The sequence below is a fragment of the Pectinophora gossypiella genome, chromosome 15 (assembly GCF_024362695.1).
Source record: "Pectinophora gossypiella chromosome 15, ilPecGoss1.1, whole genome shotgun sequence".
In the NCBI taxonomy this organism is placed as follows: domain Eukaryota; kingdom Metazoa; phylum Arthropoda; class Insecta; order Lepidoptera; family Gelechiidae; genus Pectinophora; species Pectinophora gossypiella.
In genome coordinates, this window is record NC_065418.1 from 3,535,587 (window position 1) to 3,557,604 (window position 22,018).

The 22,018-nt window shown below is 38.8% G+C and overlaps 1 protein-coding gene across 1 annotated transcript; it reads right to left on the minus strand.

Annotated features, from left to right (window-relative positions):
- Positions 1–16,408: 16,408 nt before the first annotated feature.
- Positions 16,409–21,971, minus strand: LOC126373181 (uncharacterized). Its single transcript, XM_050019225.1, has 2 exons — positions 21,750–21,971; positions 16,409–20,537 (listed from the first exon to the last, which is right to left on the minus strand). The coding sequence occupies exons 1-2, from the start codon at positions 21,756–21,758 to the stop codon at positions 19,638–19,640; spliced, it is 909 nt and encodes a 302-aa protein (XP_049875182.1). The 5' UTR covers positions 21,759–21,971; the 3' UTR covers positions 16,409–19,637.
- Between the last annotated feature and the right edge of the window lie 47 nt (positions 21,972–22,018).

Below are 22,018 nucleotides of genomic sequence, written 5' to 3' on the forward strand. Positions count from 1 at the left end.
TGATCAGGACGTGCGAATGCGCATTGCGTAAATAGTAGTGGGAGACTGTCTACAGTATTGCACTTTGAAAATGTATTTATAATTAAGTACTGTTATTTCTTGTTTTACATCGTGAGGAAACCCACACTCCCGAGAAATGCATTTCGAAGATATGTGACCAAACCTTTATTGGGCTGGTTTTCCCTTCGCGAGTTGGAAGGTCAGACAAGCAGTCGCTTCTGTAAAAACCGTATCCGTCTAATCTTCAGGTTAGGTAAGCGGATCCTTCTTCTTCTTATCGTGTGGGTAGTAAGGTGGAATACCAGCCTCATCAACCCTGGTGTCAGGTTTATGAATGAGCCGTCAAAGGCCCCTGACATGGCTCATGTAACAACTATATGCTTACTTAAGAAAACAGCAGCTGGGACCGCCTGCTTAACATGCCTTCCTAAGCACGGGTCATCTTACTTTCGGACAATGGGGTGATCAGTCTGCAATGTCCTAATCAAACTGGGGAATACAAGTGATTTTTGCGGTAATTTCCCACGGGGATTCGAACCCCGGACAGAGCGCAACCCCCGTATTTAACATTGATAAATAAAAAAGTGCGCAACCCCCGTGACGTACTTTTTATTTATCAATGTTATTTTTGTTTTTTAGAGTTTTAAGTTTTTTATAGACGATTCTTGTTGTAGTCGCCTGGAAGAAATTGCTTCAAACCAATATAAGACATTTATTTATACTGTTGTTATTTGTTGAGTAAGTACTTACATAATTATAATTATTGTTTTAATACAATAATGTAAGTAACTAAAAATCTCTAATTCAATGTCAAATATTCAATGTAAGAAGTTAGCTTTCAGTTACAGTCTGAAGGTCAATTAGTGGCAGTGAAGCCGGCCAGCAAAAACAAACATAATTACTTAATTTGATTTGGTAAACAACCTAATAAGATATAGAGATTTGTATCGCAATTGTGAGTCACCTACCTTACCTTACCCTAAGTACCAACGTTCCTTATACGATGAATATTCTGAGCTCAGACAGGGACCCAGACCTACGGGGTATAACGTAGAACCCTTGCCCAGTGATACGGGTGAAAACCTCAGCAATTGCAAAGACGGAGATGGGGGCCATCGCTACGGCAATGCAGGAAGGGGCAAGTTACAGTGACTGTAATCTGGAACCTGACAGCGGGCAGCAGTAACTGTCAGTACTATTCAGAGACGGAGGACAAGAGTCCTAGTACGGCTTTGAAATAGACTACGCTAGGCGCCATCCCACTCGCGTCAGACAGAGTACTGCGGGGCGGAAGGCAAGAGGGAAACCACTGCCATATTTTTCCTTAAAAAAGTATCATGGAGAATGCCGACAAGAGCGTGGCTCTTAAATTAGTGATGATGATGATGATGATGATGATGATGATGACATAGGTAAACAGTCTACGACGTCTCACTGGTGGACATAGGTCTCTCCTCAATCAACCGGAGGGAGTATGGAGCATACTACAACACGCAGCTCCAGTGCAGGTTGGCGGAAGTGTTAGGACTAGTAGCCCCGGACCAACAGTTTAACATGCCTCCAAAACACGGAATCATTTTACTTTTTTGAACTATCAGGTAATTCAGCCTGCAATGTCCTAGCCAAACAAATAAACCAGTGATTTCGACCGACTATGTCCCTTATTGGGAATCGAACCCGGACCTCCAGATCGTGAGCCCAACGCCAACCATGGAGGCCGTTAATTCTTATAATCACGTTAATAAATGAGTTTTTTCATCCTACACTTTTAGTAGGCAATGATATAACTTCTATCAATTCTGCTTGTCTAGTCAAAATCAGAAAAACTTCTATGTACTTACACAGGTAGTTACAATTTGTTCCTATCAGGTCGGATACAGATAATTAGTTATTCTAATTACTGTAGGTGAACTATTTGATTTCTTGTAAACAAAAAGTGATGTCACTAGGGGTGACAGCGACTTGTGAAATAAATTGAAGGCTAATGTACGGGACTTTTCCGGACCGATTTTCCTTACTTCACCAGAGTTTAGCAACACAAATGCGGTTTATTCCTTACATTGTAGGTAAGTATGTATAAATATAAGAAACCCTATCACAAAGCAACTAAAACATCAGTAATTGTTGCTGGCAACACAAGTATAAAATAATTATTCTTTTGGCATGGCAATGTTGTACGAATCGAATGGCCGACGTCTCCCGCGAAAGTGTATGAGTAGATTTTATTTTAATGTCAATTTAATTAGATAGTGACAAGAAACTATCTGGTGTTTTGCTGCAATTTGAATTAGAACCCTCGACCTCTCACCATCTATACGTACAGTTCACACAAACCAAGAGCCGAACAGTAATAAGCTACTTGCTATACCTACTTAAACGACGAATTATAAAAATATACAGGGTGTTAGTGATATCGTAACGAATACCGAGGGGATGATTCAGACCATGATTCTCAGTTAATATCAAGAGGAATTTTCCGTCGCAATTTTTTTTTTTTTAATTATTTTCAATTCTATACTTTTGCGACGGAAAATTCCACTTGATATTTACTCAAAATCATGGTCTGAATCTTCCCCCTCAGTATTCGTTACGATGTCAGTAACACTGTATACAAACATATTTATTTATACATGATTTTTTTATAGCACGCACCCGTGCTCAAGGAAACTCACAAAGAGAAAATTAAATCTTTTAAATTTCTGACTCGGACGGGACACGGGACTCTTGTGAAGCCGGGACGAGCGTATTAACCATTACACCACCGGGTCCTCCTCCTGTCCATGCGCAATTCTTTCGATCTACCTATGTATCGTCACGCTAGTCCCGGCCTGACAAGAGCTGCGGGTTCAAATACCGTCCGAGTCACAAAATGTACATACATACATACATAAACTCACGCCTATTTCCCGCCGTGGTAAGCAGAGACTATAGAATTCCATTTGCTTCGATCCTGACACACTTCTCTTGCTTCCTCCACAAAACAAAACAAAACGTATTTGATTTAATTGTCTATTTCAATCATGTATAAATAAATATGTTTGTATATATTTTAAATAGTAAAGTAGTTCATATTACTGATGTTTTAGTGGCTTTGTAATAGGGTTTCTTTCGACTTACTCCACCGTAACTAATCTTCAATTAAAATTCATCTTTACTAAAATAAAAACAGAGTAATTTTGACAAGTAATTTCCTGTCAGAATACTGACAATTAGAATTACCTAGCGTGACAAGACAATGGATCTGTTACATTCCAAAATCTCGCGGCGCGAATAACAAGGTGCATTCTCTATCGCTCTATTTACTTATCTACTTAGTTATAATTTGTTGTAAAAACAACACATTGCTTATTCAGTGTAACCATGATTTTTGCAATTCACTGCAATAAAGTTACATAAAAGATAACTTGTGCATTTAATTTCTGTTAGACTAAATATTTCTTTAATACGGGATCTAAAAAGCCACATTGAAACCAATTCTGCGCATTTAAAACTAAGTTCGCAGTGTCGACAAATATTGATTTTCTAACTTGCTTCAATGTGGTCTTTTTAACCCCCTGATCTAACATATCTGAAAAGATACCTATAGTTTTTGGGCTGTAGCACGGTGCGTAGGACAGATAGATAGAATATAGCTTAATGCGAAAGAGACGGTCTAAGATAATGTACTATTCCGTCAGCAGTCCTATGTTAGAACGCAATTACTATAATGTCCCGTAATCTCCGGGACGTCTCCCATCACTACTCGATCGCATGATGGCACAATCGGCTGCGTGTAATTGTTGCGCCGGCGCCGCTCACAGTAATTACACCTTCCTATTGCCATGCAGGAAGACTATCGCCCCAACACTTAATTTCCACCTGACATTGACATATAAGCAATGACATTAATTTTCTGCGCATACGACGCGACTATTAATTTCAAACGTGTGACCATTACGTTTTGAGGGTTTCCTAATTTGGAAGCTACTGAGTCACATAACATTAGCTCACGGCTATATCCCAATTGGGGTAGTCAGAGAGGACCTACATTCGTCGCGACATGAACTAAGTAACCACGATTGCTTCTGAGTCGATTCATTCTGAGTCGACTTATTCTTACATAAACAACCTACGTATATACGTCCCACTGCTGGGCACAGGCCTCCTTTCAATCAACCGGAGAGGGTATGGAGCATACTCCACTACGCTGCTCCACTGCGGGTTGTTGGAGGTATTTGGGCTAGTGGCCCGGGACTAATGGCTTAGCGTGCCTTCCGAAGCACGGAATCATCTTACTTTTTTGGACAATCAGGAAGATCAAAGGACAGTCTCACAAAGTGATTTCGACAATGCCCCCATCGGGAATCGAAGCCGGACCTCCAGAATGCAAACGCTTACTTGTAGTTCTCGTGTATGTTGTTTTTATTATGATTTTTGTTTGATTGTAAGTTATGTGTTACTCCGTGTTTTATATTATATATTTGTTATTTGTTTTAAATTTGTTACTGTGGTGTGGTGTCTTCATAATAAACGTTTCTTTCTTTCTTTCTTTCAGAATGTACTTAATCATTTAATTAGATAAAAAATGCGGTACCCACCTATCAGCGAACCGGATGTTGGTTTGCACATACCTACTCATATTTTGTCAAATAAGTGTATTGAAGGAACCCATTTCCTTTGATGCAATTAGCATATAAATAAGTATTATATTGCCATACAAGTTTTTATCGGACTATTTCATTAATGATCTATACTTATAATAAATCTGTAGAGAGGTCAATTCTGTACATTAAATATTTTTTCAAAATAACTACCAGGGGGTGATAAGTGGTCGATACTGATGCCGAAAATGCAATCAGTAAAATTTTTGTCTGTCTGTCTGTCTGTCTGTCTGTCTGTCTGTCTGTATGTTCCTTATAGAAACAAAAACTACTGGACGGATTTTAATGAAACTTGGTACAATTACTCTTCACACTCCTGGACAGGTTATAGTATACTTTTCATCACGCCACAATCAATAGGAGCAGAGTAGTGAAGGGAAATTCTTTTGTATGAAAAATCTAAACCACTCAAGTTAGACGTTTGAAATTTGGCATGCAGGTACCTTAGATACCGTAGAGGTGCACTAAGAAAGGAATTCCCGAAAATCCTACGGGAACGGGAATTAGCGGGAAAATCCTTTTGTATGAAAAATCTAAACCACTCAAGTTAGACGTTTGAAATTTGGCATGCAGGTACCTTAGATACCGTAGAGGTGTACTAAGAAAGGAATTCCCGAAATTCTCACGGGAACGGGAATTAGCGGGAAAATCCTTTTGTATGAAAAATCTAAACCACTCAAGTTAGACGTTTGAAATTTGGCATGCAGATACCTTAAGTACCGTAGAGGTGCACTAAGAAAGGAATTCCTGAAATTCCCACGAGAACGGGAATTAGCGGGAAAATCCTTTTGTATGAAAAATCTAAACCACTCAAGTTAGACAATTGAAATTTGGCATGCAGATACCTTAAGTACCGTAGTGGTGCACTAAGAAAGGAATTCCCGAAATTCCCACGAGAACGGGAATTAGCGGGAAAATCCTTTTGTATGAAAAATCTAAACCACTCAAGTTAGACCTTTGAAATTTGTCATGCAGGTACCTTAGGTACCGTGGAGGTGCACTAAGAAAGGAATTCCCGAAATTCCCACGGGAACGGGAATTAACGGGAAAATCCTTTTGTATGAAAAATCTAAACCACTCAAGTTAGACGTTTGAAATTTGGCATGCAGGTACTTTAGTAAACTTAAAGCTTAGTTGCAACAGGATATTACAAAATTCCCACGGGAACGGTAGTTAGCGGGAAAAAACATTTGTATGAAAAAATCAAATCTAAATAAAAGGAGAAACTGACTGACTCAGTGACTGACATATATCAACGCATAGCCTGAACGGCTAAACGTAGGCATTTGAAATTTGGAAGGGACATAGCTTAGGTACCGTAGAGGTGCACTAAGAAAGGAATTCCCGGAATTCCCACGGGAACGGAAATTTGCGGGAAAATCCTTTTGTATGAAAAATCTAAACCGCTTAAGTTAGACGCTTGAAATTTGGCATGCAGGTACCTTAGTTAACTTAAAGCTTAGTTGCAACAGGATATTGCAAAATTCCCACGGAAACGGGAAAAGTTAGTGGGAAAAAAACATTTGTATGAAAAAATCGAAACCGCGTAAGATAGATATTTTCAATTCAATTCAATTACATTATTTATTGCATTCCATGTAGTACAATAGGGTGTTACATAGGCATAGGAACTAAAACATGGACCCTATAGGAAACAGCAACGTTGAAGGGAAGAGAGGAAGTGTGTATTAAAATTAAAACTCAATGAACAATCAATTAAAAAAAACCAATTCAATCAATTGATTCAATCTAGCACGCATGCATACCTTAGTAAATATAAAGTTTATTTTTGACTGTATTTTGAAAAATGGGAGTTATTGGGAAAAAAAATGTACTTATGAAAAAATCTAAACTGCATAAGTATGCACTCCCACACACACAAAGATCTCTCTCTTATATAACACGCCACGCGGACGAAGTCGCGGGCAAAAGCTAGTTAATAATAAATTTCAGGTAAGTAAACAAATTTTATCTAAATACGTTTATTGATATCATTTTTTTTAATGTTTTTATTACACATTGTTTTAATTGTGGCTTGGTTACCTTCCGCTACACAAAATACACACACAAAACAAAATACAAACAACACGAAGATAAAAAATACACACAAAATAGAAAATATGTTTTAAGTAAGTATAATAAAGTACTTCTTCTTCTTCTATCGTATGGGTTGTAAGGTGAAATACCAACCTCATCAACCCTGGTATCAGGGTTATTATTTATTATTGAGCCGCCAAAGGCCCCTGACATGGTTCATGTACCTACGTTTACTTACTTACATCAGTAAGTAGTAACCGGGACCAACGGCTTAACGTGCCGTAAAGTACTTATAAGAGATCTTTGGATAATATTCATCGAGGCTAAGATTAATTCGCGAAAAATACGACTCTCGAATACATTATCGAATACATCTTGAATACAAATACGAATCGGGTAGTTCGGGTAGAGAGAGTCGTATTTTTTTTAACGAGTGAAATGTGCATTAAATTCTTCTGGGAAGGGATTCCCACTTATTTATAGTGGGAATCGAAACTATTGTTCATTCATGCGACAAATACTTACTTTCTTTTACAACAAGCATGGTGTTCTGTTACATAGGTATATAAACATTTTTACTTTCTTCATTTCTGTGTCGGACTGGCTTGTCAACTCAATATTGAAGTGTAATACATAATTCGATACCACGGACTTTGCTGGGTCCCGTTACGAGCAGGAAATCGAAAAGCTGACTTGGTGAACTTCATTCATATTTAGATGTAGATAGTTTATATATAATATATCGGCCAGGTAAATTAGTAAGTTTAGGCATGTTCTCTTAAACGTTGTACCGAGTGAGAGCCTTCAGCGCTCCCCATTTGTTCGGCCGTAGTAGGAAGTAGTTAATGCCATCTGCAGCAAATCTACAACAAGTCACGTCAAAAAAAAAATCTGCCGCTGGCTAGGAGCGGGGAGTTGCGGGGTGATACCTAGTATTATTCCTTATTCTACGCCTATACCTACCAATTTGTTCCAAATTACTTACTACAAATTGCGTATGTAACAATACATATTATACTTATTAGTCACGTTTACACATTCACTATCTAAAATAACATTGTTGTAATGCTTTATTGGGAACCGATTATCTTGTCATAGATACGTATTGTCTCTAGATTAAATGGGCGATTAAAACGAGATAATGAGGGACTTGTAAAAAAACCGTATTGATGGCACCGGACAGATTTTCAGCAATATAGCTATTTGACAGTTGATTTCATTGCGCACTTACTTTTATATGCGCAAATGTCAAATTGCAATATTGCTGTATTAGATGAATTGCTTCTATGTGGCCCTTTTAACCCCCAGAAGTACGTTTCACGAATACTGAGTTACTCTATAACTAGTTATGAAGTCATAATGCGCAAGCGCACGTGCCCATACGAGACCCTACTCAAGGAGAGCGAGTGCGGCTCGAACTTGACATTTTGCCTACAGCCGCCGCCTTCTTGAGTGAACTTATCTGGTGGAAATCTTTATAGGTCTGTTTTTAATGGCAGTTAGTAGTGGATGCTGTACATATGTAGATATAGGTACCTACTATGAAACAGAACGAACAGTTCAGTACAATTAATGATTACTTATATTTCAATATAGGTTATTATTTATTCGTAGATATAGGTAACATTTTACAATGGTGCTAATTCCAATACACACCTACTAATTTTATTTTAAGTCGAGAGAACTAATTATACAATTGTGCATTATTTTATGTAACCTACCTATGTACATCGTGGAGAAAAATAAAAAGATCTTTATTATTATTATATGGGTCGTTCTTCTTTTTTATCGACAATAAAAAGACATTTTCTCGATTTATCGGATTTAACATCTTTAAAATTATATTATTATTATAATATTATATTGTAAAAGGTAAAATAGCTGATGCGTGACATGTGCGGTTGCAAATCGTAGACCCTTCTTATAGTAGACATTAGAAATATATGCAAAACGTGCGTCACTGAAATTACGAAATTACCCACTATCTAAATTCACCCACAGACCAGATCTTTAAGGAATATGTCCGGAAAAAACTTTTATTACTTACTTATTATTATTATATGTTATTATAGACGGCAACCTATTAAAAATACCTCCACCAACCCGCAGTGGAGCAGCGTGGTGGAGTATGCTCCAAACCCCCTCCGGTTGATTGAGGGGAGGCCTGTGCCCAGCAGTGGGACGTATATATGCTGTTTATGTATGTGTGTATGTATTATAGACGGCGATACGGCTCACCACCTATCACGTTGCAGTTGGTCTAACAGATAGCTCGGTGAGGCGTGGGTACTTAGTTCATCTTGCATTGGATGTCTGGACCCATTGGACCTCTGACTACACATTTAATCCCAGACATTTTTATCATTTAGTTAAGCATTAATTATATTATATATAGCTGCAAACCCACTGACTGACTGACTGACTCACTGACTCACTGACAGGGTTGTTCTCCCAGAAGGAGTGTCGGGGGGTGAAAATGATGTATGGGGGGTGTGATCGGGACCTTCCGGTGAGTATGGGAAAACTTCCAGATCTTGGAAAACTGCTCCGCATCAGGGAGACACCCTACGGTCTGGCGCAACTATTATAGCTGGATCAAATTTTTTTTCGCAAAACCTATTTAAATCTTGGTCAAATTCTATTGTGGGTGAAAAAAAATCAAAATGGCGGAAAAACAAGATGGCCGCCATACAAAATTTTGTTTTTCCAGAAAATGTCTCGGGGGCAAAAACAATGTATAGGGGCGTAATCGGAAGGTCATGTTGAGTATGTAAATGCTTCTTGATCTTCAGAAACTGCTCCTCATCAGGGAGACACCCTACGGCCTGGCCAAACTATCACATCTGGATCAATTTTTTTTCCGCACAACGTTTTTAAAACTTGGTCCAATTTTATCGCCGGTGAAAAAAAACCAAAATGGCGAAAAAACAAGATGGCCGCCATACAAAATTTTCGTTTTTCCTGAAAATGCCTCGAGGGTAAAAATGATGTATAGGGATGTGATCGGATCGTCATGTTGAGTATTTCAATACTGCTTGATCTTGAAAAACTGCTCCGCATCAGGGAGACACCCTACGGCCTGGCAAAACTATAAAACCTGGAGCAATTTTTCTTTCGCGAAAAATATTTAAATCTTGGTCAAATCCAATCCCCGGTGAAAAAAAACCAAAATGGCGGAAAAACAAGATGGCCGCCATACAAAATTTTCGTTTTTCCTGAAAATGCCTCTGGGATAAAAATGATGTATAAGGGTTCTGATTGGAACGTCATGTAGAGTACGGGTATACTTCCAGGTTTTCGAAAACTGCTCCGCATCAGGGATACACCCTACGGCCTGGCGAAATTATCGCACCTGGAACTTTTTTGTTTTCATGAAACCTCCTTAAATCTTGGTCAAATTTTATCGCCAGTGAAAAAAAAACAAAATGGCCGAAAAACAAGATGGCCGCCATACAAACTTTGGCTTTTACAGAAAATAGGTCGGATGTAAAAATGATGTATAGGAGTGTGATCGGAACGTCATCTTGGAAAACCGCTCTGCATCAGGGAGACACCCTACGGCCTGGCAAAACTTTAAAACCTAGAACTTTTTTGATTTCACGAGACCTATTATAATCTTGGTCAAATTCTATGGCGGTAAGAAAATGGCGGAAAAACAAGATGGCCGCCATACAAAGCTTCGACACCCTACAGCCTGGCGCAAATATTATACCTGGATAAGATTTTTTTTCGCAAAACCTATTTAATTCCTGGTCAAATTCAATCGCCGGTGAAAAAAAAAACAAAATGGCGGAAAAACAAGATGGCCGCCATACAAAAATTTGTTTTCCCAGAAAATGTCTCGGAGGTAAAAATGATGTATGGGAGGTGTGATCGAAACGTATTGTTGAGTATGGTAATACTTCTTGATCTTGAAAAACTGCTCCGCATCAGGGAGACACCCTACGGCCTGGCAAAACTATCACACCTGTACCAATTTTTTTTTTCATAAACCTTATTTAAACCTTGGTCAAATTTTATCGCCAGTGAAAAAAAATCAAAATGGCGGAAAAGCAAGATGGCCGCCATACAAAATTTTGTTTTTCCCGAAAATGCCTCGAAGGTAAAAATTATGTATATGGATGTGATCGGATCGTCATGTTGAGTATTTCAATACTGCTCGATCTTGAAAAACTGCTCCGCATCAGGGAGACACCCTACGGCCTGGCAAAACTATAATACCTGGAGCAATATTTTTTTCACGTAACCTATTTAAATTTTAGTCAAATTTAGTTGCCGGTGAAAAAAATCAAAATGGCGGAAAATCAAGATGGCCGCCATACAAATTTTTCGTTTTTCCTGAAAATGCCTCGGGGGTAAAAATGATGTATAGGGATGTGATCGGATAGTCATGTTGAGTATTTCAATACTGCTCGATCTTGAAAAACTGCTCCGCATCAAGGAGACACCCTACGGCCTGGCAAAACTATAAAACCTGGAGCAATAAATTTTTCACGAAACCTATTTAAATCTTGGTCAAATATTATCGCCGGTGTGATCGGAACGTCATCTTGGAAAACTGCTCCGCATCAGGGAGACACTCTACGGCCTGGCAAAACTATAGCACCTAGAACTTTTTTGATTTCACGAGACCTATTTAAGTCTTGGTCAAATTTTATCGCCGGTGAAAAAAAAAGAAAATGGCCGAAAAACAAGATGGCCGCCATACAAATTTTTGTTTTTCCAGAAAATGTATCGGGTGTAAAAAATATGTATAGGGGTGTGAACGGAACGTCATCTTGGAAAACTGCTCCGCATCAGGGAGACACCCTACGGCCTGGCAAAACTATAGCACCTAGAACTTTTTTGATTTCACGAGACCTATTCAAGTCTTGGTCAAATTCTGTCGCGGTAAAAAAATGGCGGTAAAACAAGACACGCGAGCCGCTTGCTGCGAGCGAACCACGCGACATCTAGTCTTATAATAAGCTTAAAGTAAGCTTCACGTGAGCTTTAAATTTATTTTCTGACAAATTTATTATCTGGTATTTTATTGTACTCGTGAGATTATGTATTTTATGTATTATAATAATGTGGCTGTACAGAGTTCTCCCCGCTTTGACTAACAACTATCTTATAGTGACATAGTTTTGAACTTCAAAGATATTATCTAATAAACAAGTTAGACTACTTCACAGACAAATCTCAAAACTCTAGAAACTGAGTCCCGTCACAAGTTTACGACCGTTCGACGTAAATAATGAAATTACCTAAAACTGTATCAAAATCTAAATAAAACCAGTCCAATTTCATGTCACAGATTGTGAAAGTACTTCTGAGAACATCTACCGGACTTCAGAAAAGTAGGTACCTAACTCCGTAAATGCTGTTGCTAGCTTTTTTTTATTATTAGAATGGATGCAGCTGGCTGATAAGAAAAATAGGTACTTACTTACTTACTCCACGAAATGAACAATTTATTGCTATGCTAATGATACAGTTCCCTCCGTACACACGATCTAGAGTTCCGGGTTTAAATCCCGGTGGGTATACTGTCCAAAATCATTTTGTGAGAAAGGAGTCCCCTGGTTTTAGTGTCGCAGATTCTACATAGAAATATTCCTTTATTGTCAGTAGTCCTACCTCTCAATCAGTTCGATTAAAATCCGTGGTCTTCTATCGAGGCGCGGACAGTATTTTAAACCTGGGTCAACCGTGCCGCGCGGCATGAACTATATCGAGGGCTTAGACCAATAAAGGCAGCGGATCCTAGCTCCATAGATAGACGTCGAACGGCTATTGGTCGAAGCCCTAGATATAATTCACGCCGCGTGTAGCGTTCGCCGCGAGGTCTGGTATTATCTTTTTATCTTTCATTTTGTAATAAACTGGATATAGCCAAAAGTAGATGGATTATCTTGGCTTTTACTTCTAATAACTAGTCAATCAGTTGCTTTTTTACTAAACGTCAAAACACGAAATTACTATGGAATTTATATGAAAAAGCAACCTGTGACGTTATAGAAAAACGTGACAAAACTTCGCACTTATTATTTCATTTTTTTTTATTAAAATTCATAAATAAGTTAAAAATAGAAAAAAGTTCACGTTTTTTATTACCTTTTGATCTGTGTTAATTTAGTAATCAGAATTTCAAAATTTATCTTTGACCTAGGAAACTACCCAATTATTATCCCAATTGGGTAGACGAGAGTTGCTAAGCAATTACTTTAATCATATATGGAACTAATGAACTGGAATCTCGCAATCGGCGTAAGCGCTTAACCTTCAAGCATATCAACTAGCATTTATCAATACCACAGATAAGAAAGCAATAAAATCATGTGCGCACGCCCAGCTATTGTATGTGATCAATATGGACGTACGTTTAGCTCGTATGAATGCACGTTGTCTTCACGCTGCTTTCCTTACAGGGTGAACACAGTACACCCCCCTCGGCCTTACTTTAGTCTTTAGTCGTATCGGCGTTAGACATCACACACACACACACACACGAATGCGCGTGTACGATAACGTCAATGTGTAGTGTCTGTGTAAAACAAGGTGTTTTGTATGAAGAGTCCGGGGTATAACTGTATCCCCGGTGATTTGTACAGATGCATAAGTAATAAATATCACAGGTAATAGTCATGTTTACTTCGAGAATACCTATCGCTAGTAGCACATTGATGGCAATGACGTTACCTACATCTGTGATTAGAATCGTACCTGATTAGTCATCGATGTTGCAAAATAATATGCAACAAAAATACATATTTCTGGATAATTCCAAAATTAAAAACTATAAACATGTTTCTACCTTTATACCTTACAGCTTTTTGCAGCCATCTTAGGTCTATAGTGATTTGATTATATTCTCTTTGGAATGTGATAGAAAATGAAAACTAAAGATAATTTAGAATTCAAATATTATTTGAATTAAGAACGGTCATTTCGATTAAGGATGTCAACGAATAAGGTTGACACCGTTACACTATATCCGGTAATACATAGGGTATTAGTGACATTGTAACAAATACTGAAGGGGATAATTCAGACTGAGTTAATATCAAGTGAAATCAGTCGCAAACTTATTTATTTATTTGTACACAATAAAACAGACACAAGAAACATACAAAGAAAACAGACAGTACAGGCAAGCTTATCTCTAAACAAAGAGATTTCTTCCAGCTGACCTACGTGACAAGAGAGACTTTCAACGTATAATACGTATTATATAGATAGACATACATACACTTACAAATTATTTAGAAATTACTTATACTAACATAAAACAAAATATTAACCTAAACCTACAAACCACATTTAAATATTTTTTTAAATTATTTTCAATTCTATACTTTTACGATGGATGATTCCACTTGATAGTAACTCAGATCATTAAGGCCGCCCAAATTGTACTGTATTCATGTGTTATGTCTGATTGTTTAAATGTAGTTCTGTGCAATAAAGTATATTTGATTTGATTTTTGATTTTGATCATTTTTTTTTACCTTTGATGGGTTTGCTCTTGGCTCCAGACCTGCCCGAAGGCATTGACAAGGTTTAAGATGGAGCGAGCTCGCCCAAAAGGTGCCTGTTCACTCTGGCCTTCAAAGCTCCCGGGCTATATGCATTCGGAAATACCGAAGACGGCAAAGAATTCCACTCCCTAATGAGCTGAATCATCCCCCTCAGTATACAAGTACGTACAGGTAGCCATACAAGTACGCATGCGTGATATCTAATGAGAACTACAATTCGGTACATGTACGGTCACGAGTACTAATATGTATACATTTTGATACCATGTCACATTAACTTTTTTGACAAATTGACCTGTAAGTCACATTAAATGTCAAATATGTTAGTGCGACAGGGTTCTAAAGTGGGTATATGATATTGCTCATGACTGTACATTTACTAGAACAAAGAAACCCAGTTCCAATGAGTGATCCAAGCCGAGCGAGTAGGCTGACCAAAACTGTGTCAACGGTCGACCGGAGGCCAACCACCGATATCAATAGCCGTTCTGGCCATTCTATTCATAATCCGCCATTATTATTAATAAAACTTTATTATAATTCATGTTATTGTGTTTATTGTGAGCTCTTGCAATAAATAAGTAGACAATACCTTAAGAAATCGGATGAGGCAATAATAGAACACGATTAGCAGCGATTATGAATGACTCGCTGATGTCACCTGTCCGAGCTATTTATCACCATAATAATGGCGTTCGTGATCATTTCCTGGAGACAGAGACGTCAAAGACATTCTTAAGCAAGTGTCGGCTGCGCAACTTCTTAGGAAATACCCTCTACTAGGTACTTATTTACCTAATTAGGTCTAGTAATTGTATCCTAGTCGTAATAGCATCTGATGATTCTGTTTATTCGAATCGTATAATGATTACTTAGCTTCAATGTCATTCAGTTGAATGAAGAAGAGTAAAAGCTTAACCTAATATTAGTAACAGATTCGAAAGACGACAACATAAAAATAAGCTACAGGAGGCCGGCCCAAGTCACCGAAGCCGCAGCCAGCTATGTAACAGCGTGCAATCACACCCAGGTCACTGTATGCTTCGTAAAGCTGATCAACAAACCGCACGTTACGTGTACAAAGATATACAAAATGCTTTGAAGAGCGTAATCTTTACTTGGATACAGCGCACAGACAGAGAATGTATGTAATGTATGTAATAATATATAAAATAAAAAGTACCTAACTGATTTGATTAGCTGGTGTAAAATGTTCGGCAGCGGGTACGCGTAAATTAAAAGAAAAAACTAAAGGAATATCTCTTTTACTGAAAATATATACCTACAAGGAAAAAGAAAATAATACATAAAAGAAAAGCTAAAATAAAATAACTTAAAAACTCAACGACCGGTCTTGGTGACAGCGAAAAATGAGGAGAAGAAACAAAAGACAATTATTCCATACAGAAGAATAAATCAGAAATTCTTATAAACTAAGGAGATTTTAACAAAAAGTATAAAATCCATATAAAAATGTTCGTGCGTCGTTTACAGCTGGAAAGTAGCCTAGTACCACCAATATTAATACCAAGTACCTGTAGCTTATAACCTTTGCAACTTTTCACATTTCCTACGTTCGAGACGACATTCTCATAAGAATGGAGGTATCCAGCGAAATACCACGGGGCCACTGGTTACGCATTGCGTGTGGGGTCATTCACATCACGCGACGGTCCATTGTGGCCCATAACCAGTGATGTGCCGTACCCGGGAATGTTCCCATTGTAAAAACTCGTTAATAAGGACAGTGGCTACTTTTCCTTTTCAAATTGTTCTTTCTTGTACTCTGGTCTTATCTGCTAAAAGTTAGGGAATAAAGCTCTTTTTACATAAGTTTTGCGCCTTTTTATTGCCGGGACCGATACAAGTAGAATTTGCCGACAGGAAAATCCATTTGATATCAACTCAGAATCATGGTCTGAATCAACCCCGAAAGAATTCGTTACGATGCCAACCAATACCCTGTATACTTACGATAATGCATAGTACCTATCTTAAATTTGAATATAAATAATATCAGGTGTCATAAGGTAAAAATGTGAGTTCTTCATAAATACAAAGTCGAGGGAAATCGCCACAATAGATACCTTCCTACCAGATCGACATGTAACACTTGATGCAGAGACTTGATGTAACTACACCACAAAATAGCCACAGTAAAGCCATAAGCCATTGCTTCAATGGTTCATTAAAAATAAAAGAAGGAAGTATGTAAAAATTGACAATGAATTTATTGCGAAATACTTAAAAAATATCATAAATTAACATCAAAATTTCAGAATACGCAAAGGAAAATACATTAGTCTAACAATATAAAAAAAAGTTTAGGCACGTATGTAGGCACTTGCTGATTAAGATCTAAGAAAAACGTTGTGCAAACTTAAAGTATGCACGAAATAATTAAAAAAAAAACACTGATGTAGTTTCCTTTACGCATTAAAATGCAGTTTGTTTGTGTTAACTAGTAAATATGTAGACATATATAGACATTTCTGACACAATAATTAGTTACTAAGTGGAATATAATCATTTCATATAACAATATTTAAGGCAATTTCATATCACAATGTTGGTTTGACGGAATGTACACGAACAGTGGTTAGTGCGAGGCTGTGGCTTCTATTAACACAAGCGAGATAGACCTATTCCAGAAGAATTTCACTTCTGCTTGAAACTTGAAATCTTCATATTAAGAGATAATATTGCATAGCATAGAAATACCAGTACTTATTGAAAGTAAACTCACCCCGGAATAGACGCTATGTACCCCGTTTATTAAGGGTTTGTTTATACGTATCCCGTTTTCACGGAGTCCGCTACGTAACCTGAAGCTTTGACAGGTCCGATTTTTTGCAGAACCGAGTTTGATTAAGGGTTAACTTATTGAAAGAAAATGTTCTTACCTGTTGTCTATCTTATTTTACTATAATAAAGACAAAGGCAAACATATTTAAGTTGGTACTGAAATTGATTGTAACTGAATTGAATGTAAGGATAGGTACCCGCTATTTAAGGCATTGATACTTGAGGGTACTAAGCACAATGCTGAAGCATAAGACGAAGACAACACTGTAAATAAAGTCTCTAATAAGGAGCGACTATAATATTTGATTAGATTTGAGGCAAGAGTTAGCCTTGTCATTTTATAGAATTTGGCAATAAATAGCTAAGTATGTGACTTTTTCGTTCACTGAAAACACAAAATATGCAATTAGTCACCATAAAACTGTGATGAAAAAGCTGCAAGAAATATTGCTAACGTGTATTTTAAAGTGTATTTTTACTAATTTCTACTCACAATTTTGCCATAGTGTGCTTCTACATAGGTAAGTATGCACGTAGGTACGTAGTATCAAAGCTGTTTTCAAGGTGGGTGAAGTAGACACCCTACAGAATAGGACGGCTCCACACTCGCTTATGTTCACAGAAGCCCTTTATAAAGTACAGCATAAATTAACAATATTTGTATCAATAATGCTTCTATTGCAAGTTTCAAACACTTGCCTCTACACTAGCAACAAACTTAAACTCTATAAAACATTATTGCAACAATTTTAACTACTAAGAATCTCATCAATAACTATTTGCTCCATTCTACTAAAATTAAATTGACTAAATTTAATATTATGCTAGGAAAATAGTTTGTTGGGTTCTAATAAATAAATTATTTACATGCTCTAGTCCTAACGTGTGTGTCGCTATGGTTGTTGATGACGTCATCCCCCTGGCCGGCTATCTAAACATGTTACAGCAGGGAAAAGTAGATTTCACATATTCAAATTATATTTCTCAAATGGGAATACCATTTTCAACCACTTTAAAAGCAAAGACCATGGGTCTGTCCATTGCATTCGCCTGTGGTTACACAAAAGTCTCCTTTCACAAAATGTTAGTAACAAAACCTAGCCAGAGAACTGACGGCATCCACATGACACTATCCCTACATTTGTCATACATGGCTTCTAGTCGCTTCATGTTAATCCTTGACAAAATTAGTACCCTTGTGCTATCAACTACGATACAATATAAGGCACACTCTATTTGACACTTCTACGAAAGATTTCATATAATTTTGTCTAAAATATTAATTTTTGATGTTCAATTTGTCTAAATGTGACAACAATAAGACACATAATTTATTTAAGTACAATAAATAATACAAAAACATTCTTTCGAAGTCCAGCTTCGACCTTAGGTATGCTGTTCGGGCGGAGATGTGAGCGCGCCTAACAACTTTCACTCATTCTGAGAATTTCAAGCCGACAGTCTGACTAAAGAAACCCAAAGAAATGCTGGTAATCGTAACATAAAAGACAGCTAAGTTAATTTTACAACGTTTATAAGCGACATTATTTATAACGACACCGATATAATCGCGGCTTATCTATTGGAAAAATGTTTTACATGTTGCGAATTAGCGATGGACGATTAGGTGTAATGTGCGCACCGCGTCGCGCTCACGACAAGCAGTAATAACATATGCAATAAATGAAAGTGCCCATTTTTTTCGTGTATATAATGAGTAGCATGGCAGGTATTTCAGATTTCAATAAACATGGCATTGGGTTTAAAGCTCAGTAGAGCGTGAGAAAAGGGACCCCATTCATTAACTTAAAATACTATAGACAACAGTATACATTCGACTCGGCACATGAGGCTTTCGCAAATTGCTATGAAAATAGATGGTTGTTGCTCTCAAGGTGAAAAGTAACACAAGTGGAAGTCATTTATGTATCACCTCTCACATCACTAAGTTAATTATAAGCTACCAGGCGCGCTGTGGTTTCGATTCAAGTTGCTATTCATGTGGTTTCTTGTGTCTGTGCTTAGGCATTTCTCACAATGACAACTGAAAAAGTGCTACAATGGCGTCTTTACCTGCGAGTCGAGAGAAGCGGTGGCGTACAGGCGGGAAAGCGGCGCCGCCATGAAATCTATCGAGTTTTTCATAGGCGCCCACAGCTTCAAACAATAGGAAGAAACTATTTTACTCACACTCGGAGACGAGTTCGCAGCATGTATCGGCCGCTTTCCAACTGCGCATGCTTGAGATAATTGCCGTTACGGATAACCATCATTTGCATTGTTCGCAATCTGGAGAAAATTAATTGCTCTGCGATCGATCAGTCGACAAGAAACCGATCGGCGCGACTCGTACACACTCGAAACGCTTGTTTACTGCTTTAATGAAACCACTTTAAATTACCCTCGTAAAATGCACTCACACCTCGCGGCACCACGTGTAACAGCGTACCGTTACATAGCCATCATGTTCACACAACGCTGCCGAATCTGCGCACACTTGTTCGGCTTTACATCCAATTTTCACTGTTGCTAATACTCGTTAACGCGATGAATCTTGATTTACGCAACGCTCGACAGCGTCATAATGCGCTCCATAAATGTTACCCAATATCTTGCCCTTGTAGTCTTGTCATTAAGCAGCTCCAGCTTCTTGCTTCTGCTGTATGATGGACTCCCACTGCGCGATGAGGCGCGTCGAGCTGGGTGCGAGGAACTCTTGGCCGGGAGTTAACTCGCACAACTCAGCCAGCGATTTAGCCGGTTTCAAGCTTCCCAAGGATTCATGTCCCGAGCTGTTCCTAGGCGAAGGTGATCTCAATTCCTCGTTAAGGGCTTCATATAATTCACCTATAGATTTTGTAGCTTTTAGTTTGCCCGGCATCGGGATTTCCTCATCCTCGGACTCGGAACTTGTTTCATTATCACTTAAGTCGATGTCAAACGGCTTCTGTTTCTTCCTCATACGCTTCAACTCGTGTTCTCTGTCTTTCATCTCTCTCAGTTCCTTTTGGATCTTTTCCTCGACGGGCACATAGCCCTTCCGGACTGGTTTTCCTTCAGGAGTGCGCGTGATGACCGGCGTGATGACGGGAGGTGACACGACGGGTGCGATCACCGGCGAGGGGGTGAAGGCGAGCGGCGGTGGCGCCAGAGCGACGGGCGAGGGCGGGGTGTTGGATGAGGGGGCCGGCAGCTTGCCCTTGTTCGCTATGAAGCGTTGCATCAAACCTTTGGTCCCGGTCTGGGGCGTGAACCGGCGTGTGTACCCGTTGCTGAGTAGAGCGGGCGCGAGTGGCGGCGACGGGGTGATAGGCCCCATGAGGTGCGAAGTAGACACCGCGCGGTTGAGGGCCCTCGGCGGCTTGTCGTGAGCGTCGCCGTTCGTATGGCCGTTCTGCTTGTTTACCTCGATGGTCGACTCCGAGTGGAGTCTGTTGATACGGAAATGTCCCTCCTTGAACTCACGCTCCCTCTCTGTCACTTCTATGATCTCCCGTTGGATCCTGGAGAGGGGATCCTCTTTCAGCAGTGACTGGAACAGAAAAAAATAAATTATTAGTTTTTAGACTCAATTTCTTAACACTTATTGTGACTGACTAGTAGATAAGTAAAAACCGTTTTTCTTGTTAAAGATATATTCTCATAGGTACAGGTAAAAAGCTAAGAAGTATTGAGGTCAGGCAGGACGAATATGGGCATTGCAGATATAATTACTTACTTAGGTTTTACCTGTTTACAGTTTGCGTATCTATAACTATCTAAATACCTATATCGATTAGCGTTTGCTATATAAATACCAAACTGGTTTGACATTATAATACACATGTATGATATTAAGTAGGTACATTACCGTACTTAAAGGTACCTACTTAGAAATCATAATTAATTAAACGTCATGAGTTCATAACTTTGTTGTTGGCTCCTATATGAGTATTAAGAATAAGTTCGCAAGTTATAGATGAGAGGTGCATCATGTAGGTAACAATATGTTTCTTAGGAACTTTAGGTTTACTACTGACGATTTGTTCCTCTGCTTACCCTTATAGGAATAGTGTTGACTCTAGGCTTGCACCATATTTTGCACGAGCAGTTCCAAAAGTTATATAGGTAGGTACATACTACACCTATTCTGCTTTGATAGATGAAGTATATCTACCTAGTTAGGTATGCATGTTATCGAGTAGATAAGATTTGAGCTGCATTGAACAATGCATTCTCAATTCCTTTTTAGAATTTAAGTATTATCTTTAATATTTCCTTTTGGTAAATACCTATTATTACTTTGTGTGATCAACAATTGATATTAAGTTATTAAAATATGGCGATAATTCTTCAGATAAAACAATGTCTACGCATTTGTTGTTGGAAATGTTCGATAGCAATAAAAAATAGGCAACAATATCGAAGATTGTTTATCGGGACCGTGTTATCAGATTATAACAGTACACTGAGTCTCGAATGGTTCCGACGAAGTGCGGCACGAACGCGGCCCGAAGCTTTCTACCGGCTCCAATGTAGCACACACTCCCAAACTTGCACTCCATTATTTTCGCCGGTAAGAAAGCTATAATTAACCTGAGTGTTAGCGAGCAGTGACCCGCGACGGGCCACTGCACCACACGCTCACCTCCCATGCCATGCCGATGACCTACGAACCAGAGATCACTATCGTAGGACTAGGTCCGATCTAACTGGAGCACGTTCGCATTCCGCTCGGACTGTGGACAATAAAAACGGTACTCACTTCACCCATAGTGAAACTCGAAGAACAATCCGACACACGAGTAGGAAGGAAGTAGGCACACAAGGGGAGGCGTTTCACGGCGTGAACATCACGACACTGCACCGAAACCTGCCACGGCTGCGGAACTATTAAGTGCGGCGTGCGGAGCGAGGACAACGCGTGCGTCGCGGCGGCCGAGCGCGGGCTAACGTCCTCCGTGCTCACCGCGCGCCGCCGCCAGCCCACCACCTCGCCTAATTGGCGCGAGAGTGAGAGGGCCTGATAACGTC